The sequence below is a fragment of the Aegilops tauschii genome, chromosome 3 (assembly GCF_002575655.3).
Source record: "Aegilops tauschii subsp. strangulata cultivar AL8/78 chromosome 3, Aet v6.0, whole genome shotgun sequence".
Lineage (NCBI taxonomy): Eukaryota > Viridiplantae > Streptophyta > Magnoliopsida > Poales > Poaceae > Aegilops > Aegilops tauschii.
This window is the reverse complement of record NC_053037.3, coordinates 457,798,889-457,822,115: the sequence shown is the minus strand read 5'-3', so window position 1 is coordinate 457,822,115 and position 23,227 is coordinate 457,798,889. Positions and strand designations below refer to the sequence as shown.

The following is a 23,227-nucleotide window of genomic DNA, read 5'->3' as shown; positions in this document are numbered from 1 at the left end:
AATTAGTCAAGGGGTACTCGGTTCAGCTCGGGTGCATTCTCCGGAGCACCATCTCGATCAACACCGAGAACCTAAGGCATAAGGACCGAGGGAATTTGCGCAGCCTCCTCTTCACGAAGCTGCACGAACGATACAAGTTCCCCGCTGACTTTGCAAACACACACCTCTCAGGGAATAAAGTGAACAGTGCCGCCCTCACGAGGATGAGCACGGCCCTGTCTACTTGGAGAAGCACGGTGAAGGCAATGATTGAAAAAGGTGATAGTTATGAGAAGATCAAGGCGAAATATCCTTTGATCAGCGAAGATGACTACAAGGAGTTCAAGATCAAGTGCGAGAGCAGCGCAACCTCCGAATCAAGTCAGTGGGGGAAAGAAATGCGGCAGTTGAACTTAGGGGTCCACCAACTTGGTCCCGGCGGTTACAGAGAGGCGGAGCCTATATGGGACAAGGAGGACGCGGAGCGTGCCGAGCAAGGCCTACCGCCCCGCTTCGAGAAATACCGTGACAAGCAGACCAGGAACTTTGTCAGGGCCCGGTACAAGGAGGACCCGGTAACAAAGGAGCTTACCACGGATCCGAAGACCAGGGCGCTTGAGCTTGTTCTGGTAAGGAATACACCCCCGCATAATTAGCTCCATATGGTTGCATTCTAATTAATGAAGCCAAATTTCTAAATGGTTCACATTCCTTCCGCAGGAGGCTGAAAGCAGTAGCGCGGGGTCGTCTCAGAGCTCCCCTTTCGACACCCCTTTAAATAGGGCGTTGAACGTAATGAAAAACAAGGATAAGCTCAGTAAGCCGTCGTTAGTTGGTCGTGTGGCCGGCAAAGGCTTGTCCACAAAATGGTCGTCATACTATACCGTTGGTGGGCGAAAGGAGAAAAAGACCAGCTCGGAAAGCCAGTCGCGCGAGGTTCAAGAACTCAAGGCACAAGTGGCGCGGATTCCGGAGATTGTCCAAGAGCAAGTGCAACAACAACTGGGAACGACGCTCACCGCCATGGTGCCTACCTTGATTCAGGGGCTGACGACGTGGATTGCGGGCGGCCAACAGGGGCCTCCCCCGGTTCCCAGCTTCCCGGCCAGCAACTCGCACAACGCGCAGGCGGCGCCATTGGTGTCTCCGGAGGAGGCGGTATTCGTGTCTCCGGCGCTGGCACGGGCATTGGAGCTTAATGCACCTGGGTGTACGCCGGCCGGCACCTCGCCAGCAAGCGGCCCCTCCGTCAGTTGCACGCCCACCGTTGGCGGTGCCTCGACATTAGCCGAGCTCGACGGCATCACGGTAACTAAGCCTCTCGGCCGATGACTTCATCTCCTTGCCTTTGACTGGGCATCCCTGACGCCCTACATGTTTTCGCAGGGCGCCGCCGACGTTCCTTGCACTCTCCTGCACTTCGTGGGCGGCGAGTTGGTCGATGTCGCCAAGGGAAGAATCGTTCAACCGGGCAACCGCGTGTTCCACGGTAATCCGATGCCACCCACCTTGTATAGGGTTGAACTGGTTCGGGTGCTGCCAGGCTGCAACGAGTTGTTACCTCCGATTCGACCTGCTGGGGCCGACGAAGATGATGTGATGACCCTCAGCGCCTGCGTAAGCTGGCCCATGCTTTGGCCGAAGAGCCAGATTCGTTTGGGGGCGGGGGACACCACCCCACAGACAAGACCGCCAGTCGTGCCAGCGCCAAGCCATGGCAAGAACGCCGCAACGCTACCGGACATGCCGGACATCCCTATGGCACAGGATCCGGACATGCATATGGCACAGGATCCGAACGACGACGACAACGACGACGGTACATTTACCAACGTCGATAAGTACTTTGCCGAACATGGGTACGGTGACGAGTTCTGCGGGCCTCCTTCTCAAGAACCCAACCCTGAAAAAGACGACCGCGATCTAGCTGGTACGGCAGAGAAACCCAATTGCAACAGGCGTCGTCTGGCGTTCAGTTCTCAGGAGACGCCTCCAGCTGCCGCCTTCATCGAGCCTCAGATAGCTGAGGTGCGAAATATTATCAGCCCCAACACGCTCAAGAAGGCGGTCTGTGAGCAGAACTCGATCTCATTACAGCAGATCAAGAAGAAGGGACGGAAACGAAAGACTAACAAGGGCGCCGGTGCGAGCCAGCCGGCACCGAGTACGATTCGTGCTCAGGACGGGCCACCTTCACCTAAGGATATCTCGAGGAGGGTGCATGTGGCGGGTAGGGCGATGCTACCGACAAATATGCTCAATGTTGCAACCGGTGCTATGCGGAGTCTGCATGACAGTGTTCTTTCTTTGGAGAAGCGGCGTCTTAGAGAGAATGATGTGGCATACCCGGTTTTCGTGGCCAAGGTGCCAGAGGGCAAGGGCTTTGTGGATAGCGCCGTCGGGGGTACGATCGTCCTGCGGTTTGATGACATCTTTGCTATGTTTAACCTTCATCCGCTGCACTACACCTTCGTTCGGCTGTTTTCGCTGAGTATGGAGATGCGGATCATTAGAGACAAGACCCCGGACATTGTGATAGTCGAGCCCTTCTACATGCATGCCAAGATCTTGGGCAGCGCTGGGGACCGGCAAGTCGCGAGTTCACACCTCGAAGGCGTCATTCTGGCAAACCCAGATAAGGATAACTTCCTCGTGCCTTACTTTCCCGAGTAAGTCATCCCCTAACCGCCCCGTAAAATATGATTTCTTAGATTTCGATTGTTCTTTTTTTTCTAACATTCCGTGTTCTGTGCAGTGACACACATTGCACACTCATCCTCTTAAGCCCGAAATATTCCATGGCCATGTATTTCGACCCGGACCGTGACTCCAAGATAGACTACACAAATATCAAGAAAGTTCTTGATGATGCTCTCCCCGGCTACGCCGCATCTGGAGGCACCTTTAAGAGGCCAGTTTGTAGGTACGGCAGGCACGTGTTCACCCACAATACGACGTTCCCCTGCGTCAAGCAGCCGCCTGGCGGTCAGAAGGATGCCTACTACGCCCTCCATCACATGCGGGCGATCATACGGGACCATAATCACCTTCTGCTACCAAATAATCTCAAAGATTGGGCCGCAAGCTTGGCGGCAATCCAGGACGCGGACACCGACAAGAATTCTTTCGCATCCAGTTGGAGTTTGCAGAAATGATCCATCAAGATGTCCTTCGTACCTCGGGGCAGTTCTACCTCAAATATCAACCATCCAACAGTGAGATAGACACAACGCTACAAATGCAGGCTGACAACGCCCGCGACTTCATGACCATCACGAAAGACGGCGGCTTCATCCACGCTCCGGTCCCATGAGTCGAGTCGAAAGTAGTGATGCTATGTGTAGTTCTAAAACATCGATTAGCTCATGTTGTAATTAAACTTTAATGAACTTGTATGTCTCTTTGGTTTGGACAGTCGTTCAACTTAGATGTAATCGATGCTATTTATTAGTAGGACCATGAATCGTGCTATTAATGTCTTGCTTTTCTCTTCCGATCCTTTTGTTGCATACTTATATATTGCTTATGTATTGTCTATTGTTTGGCTAGTGCATAGAGATGCCGTCGTATGTCGTGTACAAGGGTAAGGTTCCCGGAGTCTACGACGACTGGGAGGAGTGTCGGAGACAGGTTCACCGTTTCAGCGGTAACAGTTACAAAGGGTACACCACTAGGGCGGAGGCGAAATCTAGATACGCGCGCTATCTAGCGGGAGAGAGGAGGGAGTGTTGGAGGAACCGGATGAAGACCAGTTTCATCGTGATGATGCTCATCGTGATGACCGCAGCTCTCTTCTATGTGATGGTAGTTTAGATGATCGATATCGACTTGTAATGTGAAGACAAACTCGCTACTCGCGGTCTCGAGACTTGTAATGTTCTATCTTTGTTCGGTCTTTTGAATTCGGAGACTAATATGATGAATTGTATTCGGAGACTAATCTTCTATTGTATTCGATGAATCTGCTGTTGCTGTGTGGTGCTGTCTATATTCTGTCCAATAATATATTTTGTAACATGTGCAAATATAAGAAAAGAAAAAAAAATCCCTAATATTCATACTAATGGCGCATCACCCCACAGTGCGTCATTAGTATGGCAAAGCACATGTGTAAATATCGCCCCTTGGGAGGCACACTAATGGCGCATGTTGGTCTATACTAATGGTGCACGGCGTGATGCGCCATTAGTATACCAGATACTAATTCCATTAGTATTTAATACTAGTGGCGCACCAGTAGTGCGCCATTAGTAGGCAAAACTGGTGCGCCACTAGTAGGCCTTTTCCTAGTAGTGTCACTATTGTTTCATATGTTAATTTGGTTTTCTTCATTGGAAAATATTCCATCCATTTCCTTACTGGGAATTGAAACTTTATGTCTGTTCCTTCATGTCAATAACAGCACCAACCGTTCATTGAAATGGTCTTCCTAATATTATGACGGGACATGAAGGAGCTCCGTCGGCGGTGGCACGGGCTCAGCCCGGCCACCTCCTCGGGCGGCACGCTCTCCCTTTCTTGTATCCTGTCATTTCTTAGATCTTGGCAACAAGAGCAGGAAGAGCCAATTACATATGCACTATATTCACAATCTTGTATTTTATTTCAAAAGTGGAAATATGGTGTATATATATTACTCCTCTTTGTCTCTCCCTATAGAGAGAAAAATGGATGGGTGCATGACGTCATCGAGAACTCTTCTAGAGTGCAATGGTGAGCAAAAACAGTTGTGAACTCACCCACCCAGCTAGATTCTCACTTGAGATATGGTGAGTAGCATGTCTAACCCCCACCACATCTCAGGAAAAAAGGACGTCGTGTTAGGATAATCGAATGCACACACTCAGGTACTCAACTATTCTACGAACCAACCCAAATCCAAAGGCTCGAACCAGTGGGACTCCACCATGAAGTCCAGTCCCAATCCCATGTCATCTGGCGCCGGCAGCACCACTGGCGAAACCGAAGAGCTGCTACTACCCTCACGGCTACCTCCGGCCACCGACGGTGATGACATCGCGTAGCAGTTACTAGCCAGCGACGCACTGCTGTAGCCCTCGTGCGCAGCGTCAGATTTCACAACGTCACAGCTGCCTCTGATGACGGTGAGCAGGGAGGAGACGATGGCGTCTTTCTCCTCTTTTATCGCCGCGGCGTAGCCACCGCCGGAGCGAGGCTGCTGCGGGCGCGGCGGCCTTTCCGGTTCCGTGTCGGCCTTCCTCAGAGAGGCGTCGGCGATCTGCTGGATGTGCATCGACGAGGCCATGTAGTCCGATGCGGAAGCAGCAGCGCCGCTGCATGTGTGATCGTTCGTGTAGACCACGCGGAACAGCGGCGGGTCCGCCGAGTTGTGCTGCTCCACGTTCTTGCTCGCCGAACAGCCATGATCCTGGTGGTACGTGCACCTGTAGTAGCACCTGCATGGAACGACAGAGAGTTGTTTCATTAGTATGTGCTCACTTTTCCATGCCCTGGCAAAAAATGCTCTGGAAAGAGGTGCTAGCTAGGCAAAAACTTGGCACATGCGAGCACTTGGCATCGTGTCACATAGATGATGGGTCAGAATTGTTAATCTTGCCGACATGTATCATTAGCTTCAAGGAGCACTGCCTTATGCTTTCGATATCACAATGTGGGGCGCATTCCCCAAGTATGGGGTGTCCCCGATCGGATCTAACATGGACTGATATTGCATACTTATATTCTAGAACTCTCTAGAGATCCCAAATGCACAATGTTGGAGTCATCCCCTGACACATCTAAATGTTTCTAATACAAATATGATTGGAAATGCTCGACCAAAATTTACAGCATAATTTTCCAGCTGTGATTGAAGTTCGCTTAAACCCCACAATGGCACCATGTGAGGGCATGCATATATTGCATATATACCATATAGCTCCTTTTGGTTTTTCATCGCTATTTGTCTTAGGGTTAGCTCGGAGGTGCTAGGATTGATCTAGCAGGCCATATGATCTAAATTGGCCAAAATCCTAGCCCGTGCTGGGGCAGCCATGCGTGTGTTAAGATTGTTGAAATATATGTGTCAAATACGTTAGCGATGAATGTTGCTAAGATGGTGGCTTCAGACTACCTGATGTACTATTTTGTAAGGTCTTTATGAATAATTAATAAAAATGGTTGCATGCATCGTCCAGATGTAGAGGCCGGGGGTAATCCTCCTTTTTAAAAAGAAAATGTGCCAAATTCGTTCAAGGCCCAGTCGAGCTTGGACTAGCTACATGTACTATATGCTAGTATCTTGCGGTTCAAATTTCTAATCTTATGATAATTAAATTTTCAACAAGAATATCTATAATTTTCTAATTTGCGGTTAGGAGTGGCTTTCTTTGTGACTTTATGGCGTATTTAGTTTTAGCCGAAACCAATTTGACAAAACCTTTGGTTAAGTTTTGCTTCCCGTCACTTGGCCCAGTTGCAAATTTTCCAAGATGAGAGATTATTTACAAAATTATTATTGCATTGTTATATGATTTCTTGAATGAAAGTGTGCGGGTGTTTCATACTTAGTATGACTCATTAATTGCCTCGCGTGTCACAGATGTTTTAAATTTACTACTCCCTCCGATCAATATTAATTATTGTTGATTTAGTATTTAGTACGGCTTTGTACTACATCAGCAACAACTAATATGGATCGTAGGGAGAATATTTTTTTCAAGAATAAGAATAAGTATTATTTGACAGTCTCGGAACAAAACCATGTCATGAATTAATTTGTAATTACTACTTAAACTACATATATTCATCTTCAAAAATGTGACCAGAGTGGTCATGCACAGATTGTGGTACAATTGCGCAACAATCATAGCAAAGACAAATTAAAGAAACTTGGTTTAATCAAAGGGCAAGTAGTTGAGCAGGACTGCTGGAGAGCTTAAATAGCTTATCCCCGCGTTCATGGGCTAATTAAAAAACCTGGGTGGAGTGCACGAAAGCAGAACATGATGATTCCCTCAATGTATGATGGTACTTTAGTTCCTTTTTTGTTTCCCAATTGGTTCATTGCGCTTGTTAATTGCAGATTCCCATTTAGGCATGTGGTTTCTAGGTACACGACAACGTAAAGGTCAGCGTCACAACCTGATGCGCGAACCACAGGTAGCTACCACGGCAGATCAATCTAATAAACCGCACATGCATCGTAGTATATATCAACCCTTTGCGTCGAAGCACACTTGGGACTAAAATACTACTTAAATCGCTGAAACGATCAGACCAAAAACATGCAGCACTTAACTAACATGGGAAAGCCTTGAAAGGAGATCAATCACATACACTTTACCAATACGGAAGCATCTGCTATGGTGTGTGATCGATAGTGAGTGGGCTAACGTATATGTTTGGTTTAAGTTAGGTGAGAGGTACATATCATTACAGAGAAGCTTTGGTTTAATCATGTCTTATCTCATCACTAAGGGCTTATGTGAGACCCTAATTAACCCAAAGCAGTTTATGTTTTCGAGCGTAAAGGTGTGTGTTTTCTTTGTATAACTGAGGTAATTGTACATGCCTTTATTTCTATGGAACTCTTCTGAATTTATTGGACTAGTAAATATTGCTATTGTATGCATGATTTCTACAAATCAAACCACTTACAGAGAGAAAACAGATTTTGAAACTACTAGAAAGTTTTTTCTGACATTTCCTTGCACTGAACAAGCCTTAATTAATTAGCATGAGTTCAGACTTTGGGCAGGCTAACAATGTTTGCATCAGATACATCCATTAATTGTTAAAACAATTGATTGATATAATGACATAACATCTATGCACACGCACCTTGGGAAGGCATTGCCCCGGATCACCTTCTGCCCATATTTTCTCCACTGGAATCCATCATGATACGGTGCATATGTGTAGTCTGTTCTCATGCCGATGCGAGACTTCCTATTTGAGGAACAAAACCACATTTAGAAACTTATGACAAATATACACTAGGACAAGAGAATACATCACATGTAGCAAGTAGGACGTACTAACCATATGAACTTTAATTTTCACCAAACAACTATAACTATGAACATCATATAGTACGAGAACCAGTCATATATAGTTGCTTCAATACCCCAAACCTTGATTGCAAATCATTTCATTCGCATGCTTAGCTAGCTCAGTTTAGGCATGATGAAGGTCCATGGAAGCAATAACAATTTCGATCGTCTGATAAACTCAAACTTACTTCTTGGTGTGCTCCTGGGCATGGCTGCCGCCACTGCAATCCTGCTGCAGCGTCCTTTTGTTGCTCCCACTGGAGCTGAGCATGTTGCTGCCCCTCATGGCCACGGTGGCTTCTCTTGCAAACCTCGCCGTGCGCTGGTGTTGCCGCCCGGCAAAAACCTTCAAGTGTCCTGGCAGTTGGTCGGCGCTGATCGATCCTTTGGCTGGTACGGCCTCGAGTGCTGGAGATGGTGAGTATTATTCTTCTTGTCTACTGCTGCAGAGAAGAAGTGCGTGACTGTGCACTTATATATACATATGCTCTGCGGTCTGCGGAACCTGGAGCTAGATGGCGCATGGATCAGGTGCGCGCTCGCTTCCAGAATTTTAAATCCAGGGCTTAATTAACCGCAAACGCGGCATCTTTTGGACTTTGAAACTTCACCAACGTACCCCAACATGTGACACGCGTGGTCTTGCACTGCTGAACATATACTACTGTATACCAGTTGTGCAACAGGGTATTCGTAACCCACAAATATACTTTCAGGTGAACAGCAGGCTGGGAGAGGGCGAAAACATCGTTACTCCCTCCGATCCAGTTTGTACTAAAGCTGCGGCAAGTAATATGGATTGCAGGGAATAATATATACTATATATTGATATCCCGACTGCTATATGTGATTTACGTGAATAATATATATTTTTTTACGGAAAGGCCCTAGAACATATATTAAGTAGTACACACCCTTACAAAACACCGAATTGGAAAACATTCCAAAGTTTTAGAGTTGTCAAAGTTTTCTTCCTCCTACATCCACCGGCAGGGCGTCATGAGCAAAGCTCGTTGCCATCTCTGGGTCTTTGTCTCGGCGGAGCAAAATTGTGACATGTGTGTTTGTGTGCATGGGATCTAATTCTAGCTACCTTTATCTTAAACTTCTATATATATGAATATTACACAGAATATGAAGCTTTATCTCAAAGCTTCCCAATTTCTCTCGATTCTCTCATCAGTGTGGTATAATCTAAGCTATGTATGTCTTGGTGTTTGCTTTGTGGACATAGCTAGTTAGGTCCTCGCTTTCCATTTAGGTGGACTGCATAAATAATATCTATCCATGGATATACATATGTCCACGTTCACATGTGACCAATTGTCTATGATTGACCCCAAATGGTGGGAGGCTTAAGGAAATTGAACTAGAAGATTTAAATAAAATATTTCATTTTATGATTCTTGGAGGATTTAAACATATTAGTATGAAATAGAAAGAGAGTAGATGAACTGTATGAAAAAGTTCAGGTAATTATCGAGAAAAACAAAAGGAATATTATATATGCAACTTAACTGCACTGCTAGTCTCATCTTCTATCAATCAAAGTCGAATGTCTATTATCATTAGTTCATGCATTATATAAATATGTTAGACAAGCATAATCCAGATTTATTTGGAGAAAGATTTGCGCAAATATATTATCAGGAGATGGATGATGCATTTTGTCGTCGACCATAGGAATGATTCCCATGCTATACACATGCATGCAACAAGCTCTGTAGTCTATTCCATGGTCAAAACAGGGTTCGGAGTTGTTAGCTATATGCATGTATTTCTACGATTTTCCTCGTTCAATCACTATTGAAAAAACATAAATAAAGCATATGCCTTAAATCCAAATACTCCAATTTTCCAAAACATGCATATGCCATTTGATTGTTTAACAAACTACTATTTTGTGAAATATTTGGATCTATTATAAAGTTCATCGGAAGTACAAGCACCCACACATAATAAAAATTATATCAAGGTCCCTGAATCGCTAACTGATCACTACCGCCGCCAGAGCGAGCTACCGACGTGTCGCTGTCGCTGCTCCCTTACTGGAGTCGGACCGACCTTGTCGATGACAGTCGGATAGTCTTTGTGCGCGTACCCCTAAGGACTAGCACCCTGGAGCCACAATGGTCGCCATTGAACCCTTGAATCAATCTGCAGCACCTGGCATCATACCTCGCGCACACATGACCAGAAACCCTAATTTCACCGTCCCAAGGGAACGGCAGAAATCTAAGACGAAGCTTTGTTGACCCCCTCTTGACTGAAAGATACGAGAAGGATGGAACCCCGGAAGACCCATTCGAAGATGAAGTGTCGCCACCCATTCAAGTGTCGCCTCTGCGAGGACTAAAAATCACTAACTTGGACTACTAACCGGAGCCGAGGCGCCAGGATTTCGCTTCCCATCATCAGCCACTGGAATAGCAGACACAGGGGAGGAGAATCCACGAGTTGGTCGGTGGAGCTTAGAGGAGAAGAGAACTTTGCCCTAGCCGCCTTTGCATGCGGAAAAGGAAATTGAAGAGTCTTGAATAAGTATGTAACACTATTAAACAATTTTTTGGTTCACCAAAGAAACTATTAATCCAGAGGGCAACGAGACTAAGACTAGCCAGCGGGGAACGAGCTATTTAGCAGCGCGCAAGCACGGGCTCCAATAAATACACAGCTTTTGTGACCGAACTGGGGCTGTTTTTTTTTTTGAAACGGAGGTTCTTTTTCATTGCCTATGATCTGGTATCTAGTAAGCATGTGTTGTGCTCTGCACCTTCACTTAGATGCATATTGATAATCCTGAAAAAAAAATATTTTTGAATAAGGGCGTGCAAGTCATCCCCAAAAATAAAAATAAATTACTTCCAGAGGTTTAGAGAGTCAAATAAACTCAATCTTCATAACGAAATTAAGGCATGTTATTGTTGCCACTCCGGCGTGGAAGCCGGTCTAACATTGCAACAGAAAGTCATTGTGTTAAGGTCCAGCCAGACAAACGCCTCGGTGAAGAAGCCGCTATCTTACAGTCTTGTGTAGATCACAAAACTAAGAGTTGAACCATCACAGCGTGGACGTGATGCTCGTGTCGCTACAAGCCGAAGTAAACCTAGATCCCAATCCCCTTCTTGTTCGTATCAATTCCTAGCTCAGGGTCGCGGCAGCCACATGCCCCAGCCTCCCATCCAAGACCCCTACGACCCAAGATCGGGCTGGGGGATGTGTCATCGTCGAGTTCTACCGATGTGTAACAATGTTTCTGTATTCAAAAGAATCGGACCATGGGATGTGTGCTGTCATGCTGATGATCTAACAGAAATAGTGAGATCATCCATGTTGCTAAAATGTGATTCATGATGTGTGTTTGGTGTGGAGCTCTCTCGATACGATATCTCTGACCTTTGGGAAAAGAATCGTACGCAAAATTCATGAAACATCCAGGGTCGCTGTCGATGGATCCTCTCTAGCTTACTCTATCTGCAGTCCAAGTCATCTATACTCCATTTGACCATCTTTAATCAGTGTAAAGCCACTCATGACAAAGGAATACTACTACTCATTTTCGTTGTCACCAGTTGTGTGTTTAATCACTAATACTGTCCGTGACTTAAACTCACACTAGACCCTAATTAAACTAGTGCTTAACTTCACTATCTCAACCACTGCACGCAGATATACGGTTCCCACTACGTATCAACCTTTGAATTCCACGTCCAAAGTAGGTCAAAGAATCAAGAATGCTTCTCACGCGCTTCAGGCTATCCGAGAGCTCCGTCCATTGTACGGGGCATTACTGAGGCGGGCCCACGCCCATCGGCGATTATTGCGAGCTTTGATCAATCTGAATCTGAATGCTGCAAGATGCTTCGTCCCTGGCTTAATTGTAGAGTGCAAGAGTGGAGAAGGGGGTGACGGCATTCTCGCATGTTTCGGGTGATGTGAGCACGGTGACGAAGCTACTACTCCTACAAAGGAGTATTTGAGAAGAAGACAGAGCGATGTCCTTTTCGGCAGTCAAAGGCAGATTTAGGTCCCCGGAGCATGCCTTCAGATGGCTTTTGCGAAAGATGGAACGCGGCAACTCCAAGTGGGAGTTGGATTTTGTTGCGGTGTCATTTCCGTTGGTGCTTATCATTGCTGTGCCTTTGGACTGCTAGACTAGGTCAGCAGCAAAGACTGACTGTCTCGTGCGCGTTGACTATCTAGCGCAACTGGCAAACCGACGCTTGGAGTTGTGGTGCATGGCAAAATCTTGACGGATATAGGCCATGGCATAACATTTGAAATGAAAGTGATTGCATGATAGTATCGCCTACTTCTCAAAAAAAGAACATGATAGTATCTTTCTTTCTTTCTTGAGAGTTTTTACTGTACCCTGGTACTCCCTAACAAGATGCGGGAGTACCAGATAAATCTAACCACCCATCTGCATGGGTATTCTAAACCTTTTCTCTGGACTAATTAGTTTCTGTTTTTATCCCATCCTAATTAAACGCATTCTCCGCGAGGATATCGCACTGTTTGTTCCAGGCCCGTCGCCGTAGATCTTTCTAGTCTTTGTCTTCCCCATTGCTACTCCCCTCATGATATGCGTCCAGTTTGTTCACCGCATCAACAATTAAATCAAGGAATACTCTATCCATCTATACACATGGATTCCTGTTAATTGCAGATCAATTGAGTTGCGCCGTACGAGGACTGTGCTCCTCCAGACATCCGCGAAGGGCATCCTGTGCAGCGGATGCGTCGCCGCCGGCCACTTCGTGTAGGCACAGCCATCGGCGGCAGCAATTGACTGACTGCACATCACGACCCTGGATTGCAACGCATGCATGCATGCATGATTGAGCAGCTTTGCCTGCTCCTAAGCCCCTCGGTGGTGGTGGCCCCGCCACACACGATCATCATATTCGTTTTGGGATTTCTTTTTGTGAAAGGTATTGATTTGGGATTGCACTGGATTTCTAATTAATTAATACGAAATTTGCAATTATCGATACTAAATAAATCACCCTCGATTACCATTTTACCCCTAACATCAAGGTACTCCACCTATTTTGTGAGCTAGTACTCCTATGACTTGCGGTGGAGTACCATGTAAGGTTAACCGTGGGATTAAGATGGATGGATGGCTCACATTTATTTAGGGGTACCGTAAACGAGCTCTCTTTCTTTCCACTTGTGGGGGAGTGCCGCCCCTTTCGTTTTAGAAAGCGAGTTCACCGTTTTCAAAGTAAGTTGATTTCTGCATTTTAGATCATTAACTAGTACTCCCACCGTCCCTAAATATGAATCTTTTAGAGATTTTACTATGGACTACATACGTAGCAAAATGAGTGAATCTACACTGTAAGATATGTGTATATACATCCGTATGCTGTCCGTATTGAAATCTCTAAAAAGACTTATATTTAGAAACAGAGAGTGTATAGTTCAGAACAGTTTAGTAGAAGAAACATGTATCGATAAGTATTCATTTGAATAGAAGTGGTCATATGATAGTGTCTCATTTCTTTCCTTTTGTGTGGGAGTATCCTCTTTTCTTTTTAGAAAGAGAGCCCGCCGTTTTTAAAGTAAGCTGATTTTTGCACTACAAATCATTAATTAGTATAATCGAGAGCAATTAATTACTCTCGGGAGAAATTCCCGATCTATTCATCGCCTGTCATGGCAATGCAAACAATACCGGAAGTAAAAAAATACAACCAGATCCATGAACCATCTAGCGACAACTCCAAGCATCGGAGCGAGCCGAAGGCGCGGCCCCATCATCAGCTCTCCTTCGTTGGAGCCGAGCAAACCTTATTGTAGTAGATAGTCAAAAATTCGTGGTGCTAAGGCCTCACAGGATCAGTGCGCCTATACAACAACTGTCGTTGATAAAGAGAAGTGTAGTTCGGAAGGATTAAACCCGTAGACACGGAATGGAGATGAATGAAGACTAGATCATAACAGATCCACCGAAGACCAGCACCGACCGAATCCCGCAAGATCTAGGGGGCACACATCCACACGCCCTCCGACAACGCAGAGGTTCCACCGGGGCGGGGATCGGGCATAGGAGATATTATTCGTACTATGGACATCGCCACCCCCACCCCCCCCCCCACCCCACACACACAGAGAGACACACACAACCCCAACCGAGACACTGAACCAAACAAGAACAGGAGTGGGGTCTCTTTGCCGGTCGCTGGGGAGGGAGGAGGTGTCCTCCGCACCTCCATGACCCAAAGTCCATCAGAGACAGGGAAGACTAGCGACGGCGGCGTGGGAGGAGGGGAAACCCTAGTCGCCTGGGAGTCACTTCTTGGGGATGAGGAAAACTTTTTTCTTAATTTCCTGGTCCACCTGTAACTCGGAGCAATTATTACACGCATGTAACACATCTTAACATTACCTACCATGTTGTAAATGTTGGGGAACGCAGTAATTTCAAAAAAATTCCTACGCACACATAAGATCATGATGATGCATAGCAACGAGATGGTAGAGTGTAGTCCACGTACCCTTGTAGACCGTAAGCGGAAGCGTTATGACAACGCGGTTGATGTAGTCGTACGTCTTCACGATCCGACCGATCCTAGTACCGAAAGTACGGCACCTCCGCGATCTGCACACGTTCGGCTCGGTGACGTCCCACGAACTCTCGATCCAGCTGAATGTCGAGCGAGAGCTTCGTCAGCACGAAGGCGTGATGACGATGATGATGAAGCTACCGACGCAGTGCTTCGCCTAAGCTCTACAACGATATGACCGAGGTGGATTATGGTGGAGGGGGGCACCGCACACGGCTAAGAGATCAATGATCAACTTGTGTGTCCTAGGGTGCCCCCTTGCCCTTGTATATAAAGGAGGGAGGGAGGAGGAGGCCGGCCATCATACGGCGCGCCCAAGGTGTGGAGTCCTAGTAGGATTCCACCTCCCATATGGAATAGGAAAAGGGGAAGGGAGAAGGAGAAGGAAGGAAGGGGGCGCCCCCCTTTCCTAGTCCAATTCGGACCAGTCCATGGGGGGCGTGTGGTCACCCTTGAGGCCTTTCTCTCCTTCCCCGTATGGCCCATTAAGGCCCAATACAAATTCCCATAACTCTCCGGTACTCCGAAAAATACCCGGATCACTCGGAACCTTTCCGATGTCCGAATATAGCCTTCCAATATATCGATCTTTACGGCTCGATCATTTCGAGACTCCTCGTCATGTCCTTGATCTCATCCGGGACTCCGAACAACCTTCGGTCATCAAATCACATAAACTCATAATACAAATCGTAATCGAACGTTAAGCGTGCGGACCCTACGGGTTCGAGAACTATGTAGACATGATCGAGACTCATCTCCGGTCAATAACCAATAGCGGAACCTGGATGCTCATATTGGCTCCCACATATTCTACGAAGATCTTTATCGGTCAAACCGCATAATAACATACGTTGTTCCCTTTGTCATCGGTATGTTACTTGCCCGAAATTCGATCGTCGGTATCTCAATACCTAGTTCAATCTCGTTACCGGCAAGTCTCTTTACTCGTTCCGTAATGCATCATCCCGCAACTAACTCATTAGTCACAATGCTTGCAAGGCTTATAGTGATGTGCATTACCGAGAGGGCCTAGAGATACCTCTCCGATACACGGAGTGACAAATCCTAATCTCGATCTATGCCAACTCAACAAACACCATCGGAGACACCTGTAGAGCATCTTTATAATCACCCAGTTACGTTGTGACGTTTGATAGCACACAAGGTGTTCCTCCGGTATTCGGGAGTTGCATAATCTCATAGTCTGAGGAACATGTATAAGTCGTGAAGAAAGCAGTAACAATGAAACCGTAATGATCATAATGCTAAGCTAACGAATGGGTCTTGTCCATCACATCATTCTCCTAATGATGTGATCCCGTTCATCAAATGACAACACATGTCTATGGTTAGGAAACATAACCATCTTTGATAAACGAGCTAGTCAAGTAGAGGCATACTAGGGACACTTTGTTTTGTCTATGTATTCACACATGTACTAAGTTTCCGGTTAATACAATTCTAGCATGAATAATAAACATTTATCATGAAATAAGGAAATAAATAATAACTTTATTATTGCCTCTAGGGCATATTTCCTTCAGTAAAACTACGTGGAAATGGCATAATCACGAACGAATGAGAGTGTCACTTTGGTTGCGGGCTCCTGGAGCCTGGAATTTAAAAATTCAGAAAGCATATCATTTTTCCTATAGATGTATTATACATGTGTAGAACTTTATTAAATATTTATTTATTTGTCAGCTACTTTTTTAGGGGGGTTTGTTTCTTTAACAACAATATCCTTTATTAATGATCAATGTTTAAAGGGATATAAATGATATTAGCAATTCAGGTAGCCACACATGGCGCCCATAAGGAAGAGAGGAGGCCGCTTTGGCCAGAGCATGAGCCTCTCCATTGTGTCGGTGCTTCTCATGAATTATCTTGATGGCTCGGAAAAGAGTCTGTTGATGGTTGATATCTCGTAGGATAGTAGCATAACGGCATGGAGCTCCGGTCTCTAAATTTGCCACCACCTCTGCGCAATGAGATGCAATGCAAATCGAGTCGAGATTGAGGTCAGTCGTCAGTGCCAAAGGTTCAGTACACGCTCGAGCTTCGAGAATTTCCGGATCAAAAAGCCCATCAAAACCACGACCAAAGCACCAAAGTACTGGTCGTTTTATCTCTTCGGATTACTGTCGTCTCGCCTTTATCGCCTTTAGGGGGATTTGTTGGCTACATAGAAAAGACAAACTTTAGGGAAAAGTAGGTCGTTATAGTTTATTTTGTGTACAAAACATATAGTAGAAAATATATACATGTGTACAAAAAAACCTGATTCTTTTGGGGGATATCCTATTCGCCACTTAGGTCTCCGCAAGGCCAGATAAAGTGTACCTCTCTAATTGCTATGGATAGATATTGGACCGGTCCAAGTAGAATTTTCATAGAGAGTCCCTCTTTCGGTTTTGGGAAGGTTCTAGAACCTTTTCGGGCTGTTTTTTATCATTATTTTCAATGATTTTTTAATTCTTTTAGTTATTTTCTTTTTTGATTTTTTATTTTCATAAAATAATGAAATGGAAAAGGAAAATAATTCTTTTGTGTTCATGAACTTTTCTGAATTTCAGAACTTTTTAAAATTGGTGATTTTTTTAGTGTGAGTACCATTTTTGAAATCATGGAAATCTTATGAAAACAAGAAAAAATACACAAATATTTTTTTCCGGATTCATGAAAATTTTAAAAATTCATGCAATTTTTTAAATCATTAACATTCTTCAAATTGGCAAACAACTTGTGAAAACACGAACAGAATTTTAATTCATGAACAGGTTTTTTAGCTGCGAGCTTTTAGAAATACATGAACAATTGTTTTGAATTCAAGAACATTTTTCAAATTTATAAACATTTTCACAAACAATTTTTCCAATAATTAAACTTCTCTAAACTCACAAATTGTTTTTGTATTTACAAACATTTTTTCAAATACAAGATTTTTTAAAAAAATTGAACATTCATAAACATTTTTAAAACTCATTGCAAAATATTTTTATAGAAAAATGAATAAAAATAAATAGTCACCTGAAAAATATCAATAAAGAACAAACAAAAAATCACATGAGTAGTATATTTCTTTAGCATAACATAAGTTGTACGTACTCAAAGAGCTATATGGGCCGCCCCACAGGAGCGACATGGGGCTGCGGGGTGCCCGTTTGCGCGACACCCGGCTCCCTACGCGTTTAATAGGAGGTCTATTCTTATGGGGACATCAAGCAATTCTTTTTGCTTTGTTTAAAAAACGTCTCTATGTAGCCAACTCCATTTCGTGTTTTCCCACCAACAAACGGATCCATGCCAAATGCTACTCCCTCTGTCCCCAAGTACTTGTTTTAGATTTGCTGCTTTAAATTTGTCTACGTACGAAGGCGTGTTCTAAGATAAGTAATTTGGAACGGAGGTTGTATTTGATATTTGTTGTGTCAAACAGTCGACGACAAGAGCACTAATGTGTTGTCGGTCACCAACAGTTTCCAGGAATATTTTTATAGTTTGTTTTGTCCTTTTCCTATTACATTTCCTTCTACTTTTGTGTTTTTTTATCTTTTTCCATTTTCAGTGTTTTTATGTTTCCCATAAAATTTAGTTTTATAAGAATGAATAATTTCTAAGTTAAATGAACATCTCTAAAAATATGTGAACATATTTTAAAACGTATCAACATTTCTCAAAATTACATCACACCTTTAAAAAAATGTGTGAAAGGTCTAAACAAATTGCATTAATATTTCTGCATAAATTTTACTTTTAAAATTGTATGAAAACTTTTGTAGAGAAATATCCATATTGTCTTCGAAAAAAACTCATTGTGTATTTAAAAAATATTTTCATCATTTATTAAAAAGACATCTGCACACAGGAAAATGAATTTAACTAATAAAAATACAAAAATAAATAAGATCACAATCAAAATTACATAATTGAAATAAAAATATAAAACAGTAAGGAAAATATAAAGAAACCAGCAGAAAACCGCAGAAGAACGAAGGGGAACATGATAACAAACAAAGCTGGTGCCACCAAAAAAACAAGAAAACGAGGGGGGAAATGTTGCAAACGGGTCGACCAGTGCGCTTCTCCCGTGTGCGTCAAAGCGCTTCATCGCGCTACCTTTCGGTCACCAGCTTCCTAAGTAGAGAGCTCCTAGGTTTTTTTTTTTGAGAAATAGTAGAGAGCTCCTATATGAAGCATTCTATCTCACATAATAGAGACCCACGTGCGCCCCGTTGGGCCGGTCCATGCGGGGCAAGCGCCCCCGTTTTTTCTTTTTCTTTTCTTTTCCTTTTTCCTTTTTTATTTTATGCTTTTGTTTTTTATATATTAAAATAATTCGGGATTGGATCTGAAATTCAAAATATTGTGAATTGCTATAAAGACAATTCTTGGATTCAAAAAAGTTTGCAGCTCAAAAGAATGAACACTTTTTAATAATTATGAAAAAAATATTTCATGAACAATTTTCTAACTTGCCGAACAAAATTTGTAGTCAAGACATTGTTCTGAAAATGGATGAATAAATTTTAAAATCAATGAACAAATTTTGAGTTTGACCAACATTTTTTGAAAATGATGAACAAAATTTGAATTTAATAAACATTTTTTTAGGTCAGTGAACAATTTTCAAAATTTTGGTGAATATTTTTAAATTCAACGAACCTTTTTTTAAATGAAGAACAAAATTTGAATTTAATGAACATTTTTTGGGTCACTGAATTTTTTTTGAATTTTGGTGAACATTTTTAAAATTAGATCAACAGAAAAGTTGAATTCAATGAACATTTTTTTAATGATGAACAAAATATGAATTTAATGAACATTGTTTTAGGTCGGTCAACAAATTTTGAATTTTGGTTAACATTTTTTAAATCTGATGAATAAAAATTTGAATTCGATGAACATTTTTTTGATTATTGAACATTTGCTTTTAAATGATGAACATTTTTTGAATTCGATGAACGAAAAGTGTTCGTATATTTGAAAAGTAAATTTCCAAAAAAAGTGAAAAGTAAAGAGAAAAAAGAGGAAATAAAAAGGCTACCTGAAAATAAAAGGAAAAGAGAAAAGAAAAAGGGAAAGAGAAAAAACGAGAAAATGAAAAAAGAAAAAAACTGGGGGACCTCGTGCCCCACATGGGCCGGCCAAGAAGGCGCGCAGGTGTGAGCTGCGGGTACGCGCCACCGCGCTAGGGGGCGCCTTACGCCCCATATAAGTCCGCGTTCGGTGCAATATAGCGGCTCAGTCCAGGCTACAATAGCGCTTCGGTTCACCGTATTATGGCGGCTCGGTTTGGGATACTATAGCAACAGGTCGCTAGCTTTTCTAGGATTTTTTTCAAAAACCTGAACATTTTTCGGATATTCATAATAGTTTTTAGATACGCAAACAATTTTCTGGAATAAAACTATTTTTCGTAAAATAAGAATAGTTTTTGTAATTGTAAGCAAAATTGTAATTCTGGACATTTTTAAAAAATAAACTATTTTGAGACTTCGAAGTTTTGTTAAATTGCAGATTTTATTAAAAAAAATCTGGCATTCTGAACGATTTTTCAAATCATGGCATTTCTGGAAAGTACAAACATTGTTTCAAAATAAGAAAAAAATAAAGGGAACATTTTTAGAAATTTTCTAACAATAAAAAAACAAAGAAAGGTAAACGAAAAAGCTAAACTTGAACCGGACCGAAACCTTCTAATGGTCAAAAACCAGGTAAATGGTCCCTTCGGGGACATCCGATCCGATAAAAACCAGGAAAATGAATAGTGTAATGGCTAATGAGGTCCGGTTCATCGGTGTGCACGAGTGTGCGTTTGGGTGCCTATTTGGACGCAAGAGCTATATCTCACCTGTAGCAAAATGGAACAACCTCTCGTGTCAGGCACATCGCCAGTGGGCCGGACAATTAGCGTAGTTATTCGCTCGCTGTGGTTCGATCGCTGCATTTCGCGGCTGCTTCAGTTTTCTCGGTTTTTCATTTTTTTTCTTTTTGTTTTCCTTTGATTAGTTTTTTAATCTCTGGAGTTTTTTCGTTTTTATTTATTATTTGAATAAATCCTGCTTTCTTTGTTTTTTCACGGTTTTCATTGGGGTTTTTCTTTAATTTTTCTTCATTTTTCTTTGGTTTCATTTTATACTTTGATATATTTTTTATTCTTGCTTTGTTTTTTTCTTTCTTTTTCTTTGATATAACTTATGTTTCTTCGGTTTCCCATTTTCCTTTTTTCTTTCTTCACTTTTTTTTTGGTTTTCAATGGTTTGTTTTTTCTTTTCTTTTTTGCGGTTATCATTGTTTTTTCATTCATTTTGCACTTGTTTATGGGTTTTCCTCGTTTTCTTTTTTCTTTGATTTCTCTTAATTCTGTTTTGATTTTGATTTTTTTTCCTTTTTTACTTTTGGTTCTCATCCTACATCTTTTGTATCCATTTTTTCTATACATATTTTAAATTTTTCAAAAGCTTGTCTAACATTTTCCAAATATATGATAAATATTTTTTGAATACATGGTCAACATTTTTCCTATACACATTCAAATGCTTCATTAATATTTTCTAAAACATTATTTAACTTTAACACTTTCTAAAATTCTTGATTAATATTTTTTAAATACATTATCAACTTTTTTACACACATTGTATATATTTTTTATACATGAGAAACATTTTTTTCTATAAATATTTCACATTTTAAAACTTGGTTCGCATTTTATAAAATATTTAGATAATGATTTTTATAACAATACATTTAGTATATTTGGAAATATAATCAAAAGTAAAAAAATAGAAAAATAGAAAACTTAAACGTGAAAAAAAGAGGGTGTGGACACTCGCGTGCCTGGGCCAGCCTATCTGGCGCCGACGCAAGGCTTCCCTTTGTCTCGCTCTAAGCCAGATATAGGGACATGTGTGGCTTATAAATTGTATAGATTATGGGCGCCATGTGTGGCTTATAAACCCACCAGATATTCACTGTATTCCTATGAACTTTTATGATTAAATAAAGTGCGTTTAGACTCAAAAAAGAAAGATATAGGGACGCCCGTTATTTGGGGACATCCTGAACGCACATCCGGGCGACCAACTGGCCCAGCCCATTGGTTCACTATGGGCGTGTTTTGTTCCCTGGGCACATCCAACCTGCATGGCATGAAGGAGCTTGGCTGGGGCTGGCCTGGTTGAGCTGATGCAAGATGGAGTTGAGATGTGTGTTTGGTGTACTTGCATGATGTGGACCAGGCTCACCTCAGATGTTGTTTGGTAGGATGCACGAGGCTGAACAATATGATAGATGTGGAATTTGATTCTAGGTGGGTTTTTTTGCGAGGATTGATTTTAGGTGTTTGTACATGTATGTAAACTAATTAAAAGATTGTTTTGGTGACATGCACTCCAACTTAGATATCTGGGCTCTGAACCGTAGCCTGTGAAAACAACAAATAAGACATAGTTAGCAATTGGAAGTTTTCGACAGCTTATCTGCACCTCAAAGCAACTAAATAGCACCAAGTAAAATTATCTCATTATGAAGAGCACTGGTCTGAAACTTCAATGACGGGAACTTGTCATGTTAGATATTTGGAAGGTAGGCTTGGCAAGGAGTCGGGGATTAGCAGCATAACACTGCGCACACATGCATCGATGAGAAGCCCAGGTACTTGCTGGTACAGCAGCTCAAGCACAAGGTCCGGCAGATCTACCACGGCCAGGCCTTCCCCATCAACAAGGGCACAACACGCGGGTCCGTGCTTGCTCACACACGGGATCGTGCGGGCGGCCGCGAACGCCCGGCCGGTGCGCGCGCGCAGGTGGTGTACGTGCCGCCGGATTCGCCTGCTTGCTATCACGGCCAGATCGGGCGGGCGGCCGCGAGCGACGGCGAGCAGGTCGCCAATAGCTGTGAACGGGAGGGAGGGGCCAGAGCTCGGGAAGAAAGGGAGGGGAAGGGAGAAGGAGAGCTTTGCCTCGACACCGACGAGGAGATGCGGCGTGGCACCAGAGGAGAGAGCGGTGGAAAAACGGGGGAAAATGCGAGCTGAGACGACCGGAAGAGGAGACCTAGCTCGCGACTCTGCACGTGCGGGTGCAGGCGCGGGCCTGGCTCGCAAAAACGGCTGATCCCTGCGTTTCCGCTCAGCCTAGCTGGGAGCCTGATTTTGCATCGGCCGGGCCTGGCCCAGTGAGACGTGCAGCCTACCAAAAGCACGGAAAATTGCATGGTGGGTGCGACGCAGGTGCGACCCAAGGAACCAAACACGCCCTATAAATTGCATAAGTACTGTAGCTCGTGAAAATACACCCCTGAGAAAAAGCTCGCAAAATACTGGGGCGCTTTACTGTAACTCGCGATTCAACAATTTGAGCATAAAAACAGAAAAGAGTGAACATTATTTTTGTAAAAATTTCATAATTTGTAAAATTTCAAAGTTTTAAGGTAACAAATAATTTGCAAGTATTTTTTTCGAAAATGTGAAAAAATGGAAATTTACCAAAAAAATAAAAATAAAAATATAAATTTTAATATTTATCGAAAGTTGTGAAGAATTTCAAATATTTGTCAAAAATGTGAACGGTTTTCTAAAAGTTGAAGTTTTTCCGAAAATATGAACAAAATGTTGGCATTCTCAACATTTTTTAAAGAATGCGCACAAAA

The 23,227-nt window shown here is 43.0% G+C and overlaps 1 protein-coding gene across 1 annotated transcript; it reads right to left on the bottom strand.

Moving 5' to 3' along the window:
* Positions 1 to 4,618: 4,618 nt before the first annotated feature.
* LOC109771729 (uncharacterized) lies at positions 4,619 to 8,411 on the bottom strand. The gene is made up of 3 exons (XM_020330424.3): positions 8,183 to 8,411; positions 7,783 to 7,890; positions 4,619 to 5,396 (listed from the first exon to the last, which is right to left on the bottom strand). Exons 1-3 carry the CDS (start codon positions 8,278 to 8,280, stop codon positions 4,835 to 4,837), a joined length of 768 nt encoding a protein of 255 aa, XP_020186013.1. The 5' UTR covers positions 8,281 to 8,411; the 3' UTR covers positions 4,619 to 4,834.
* Positions 8,412 to 23,227: the final 14,816 nt, after the last annotated feature.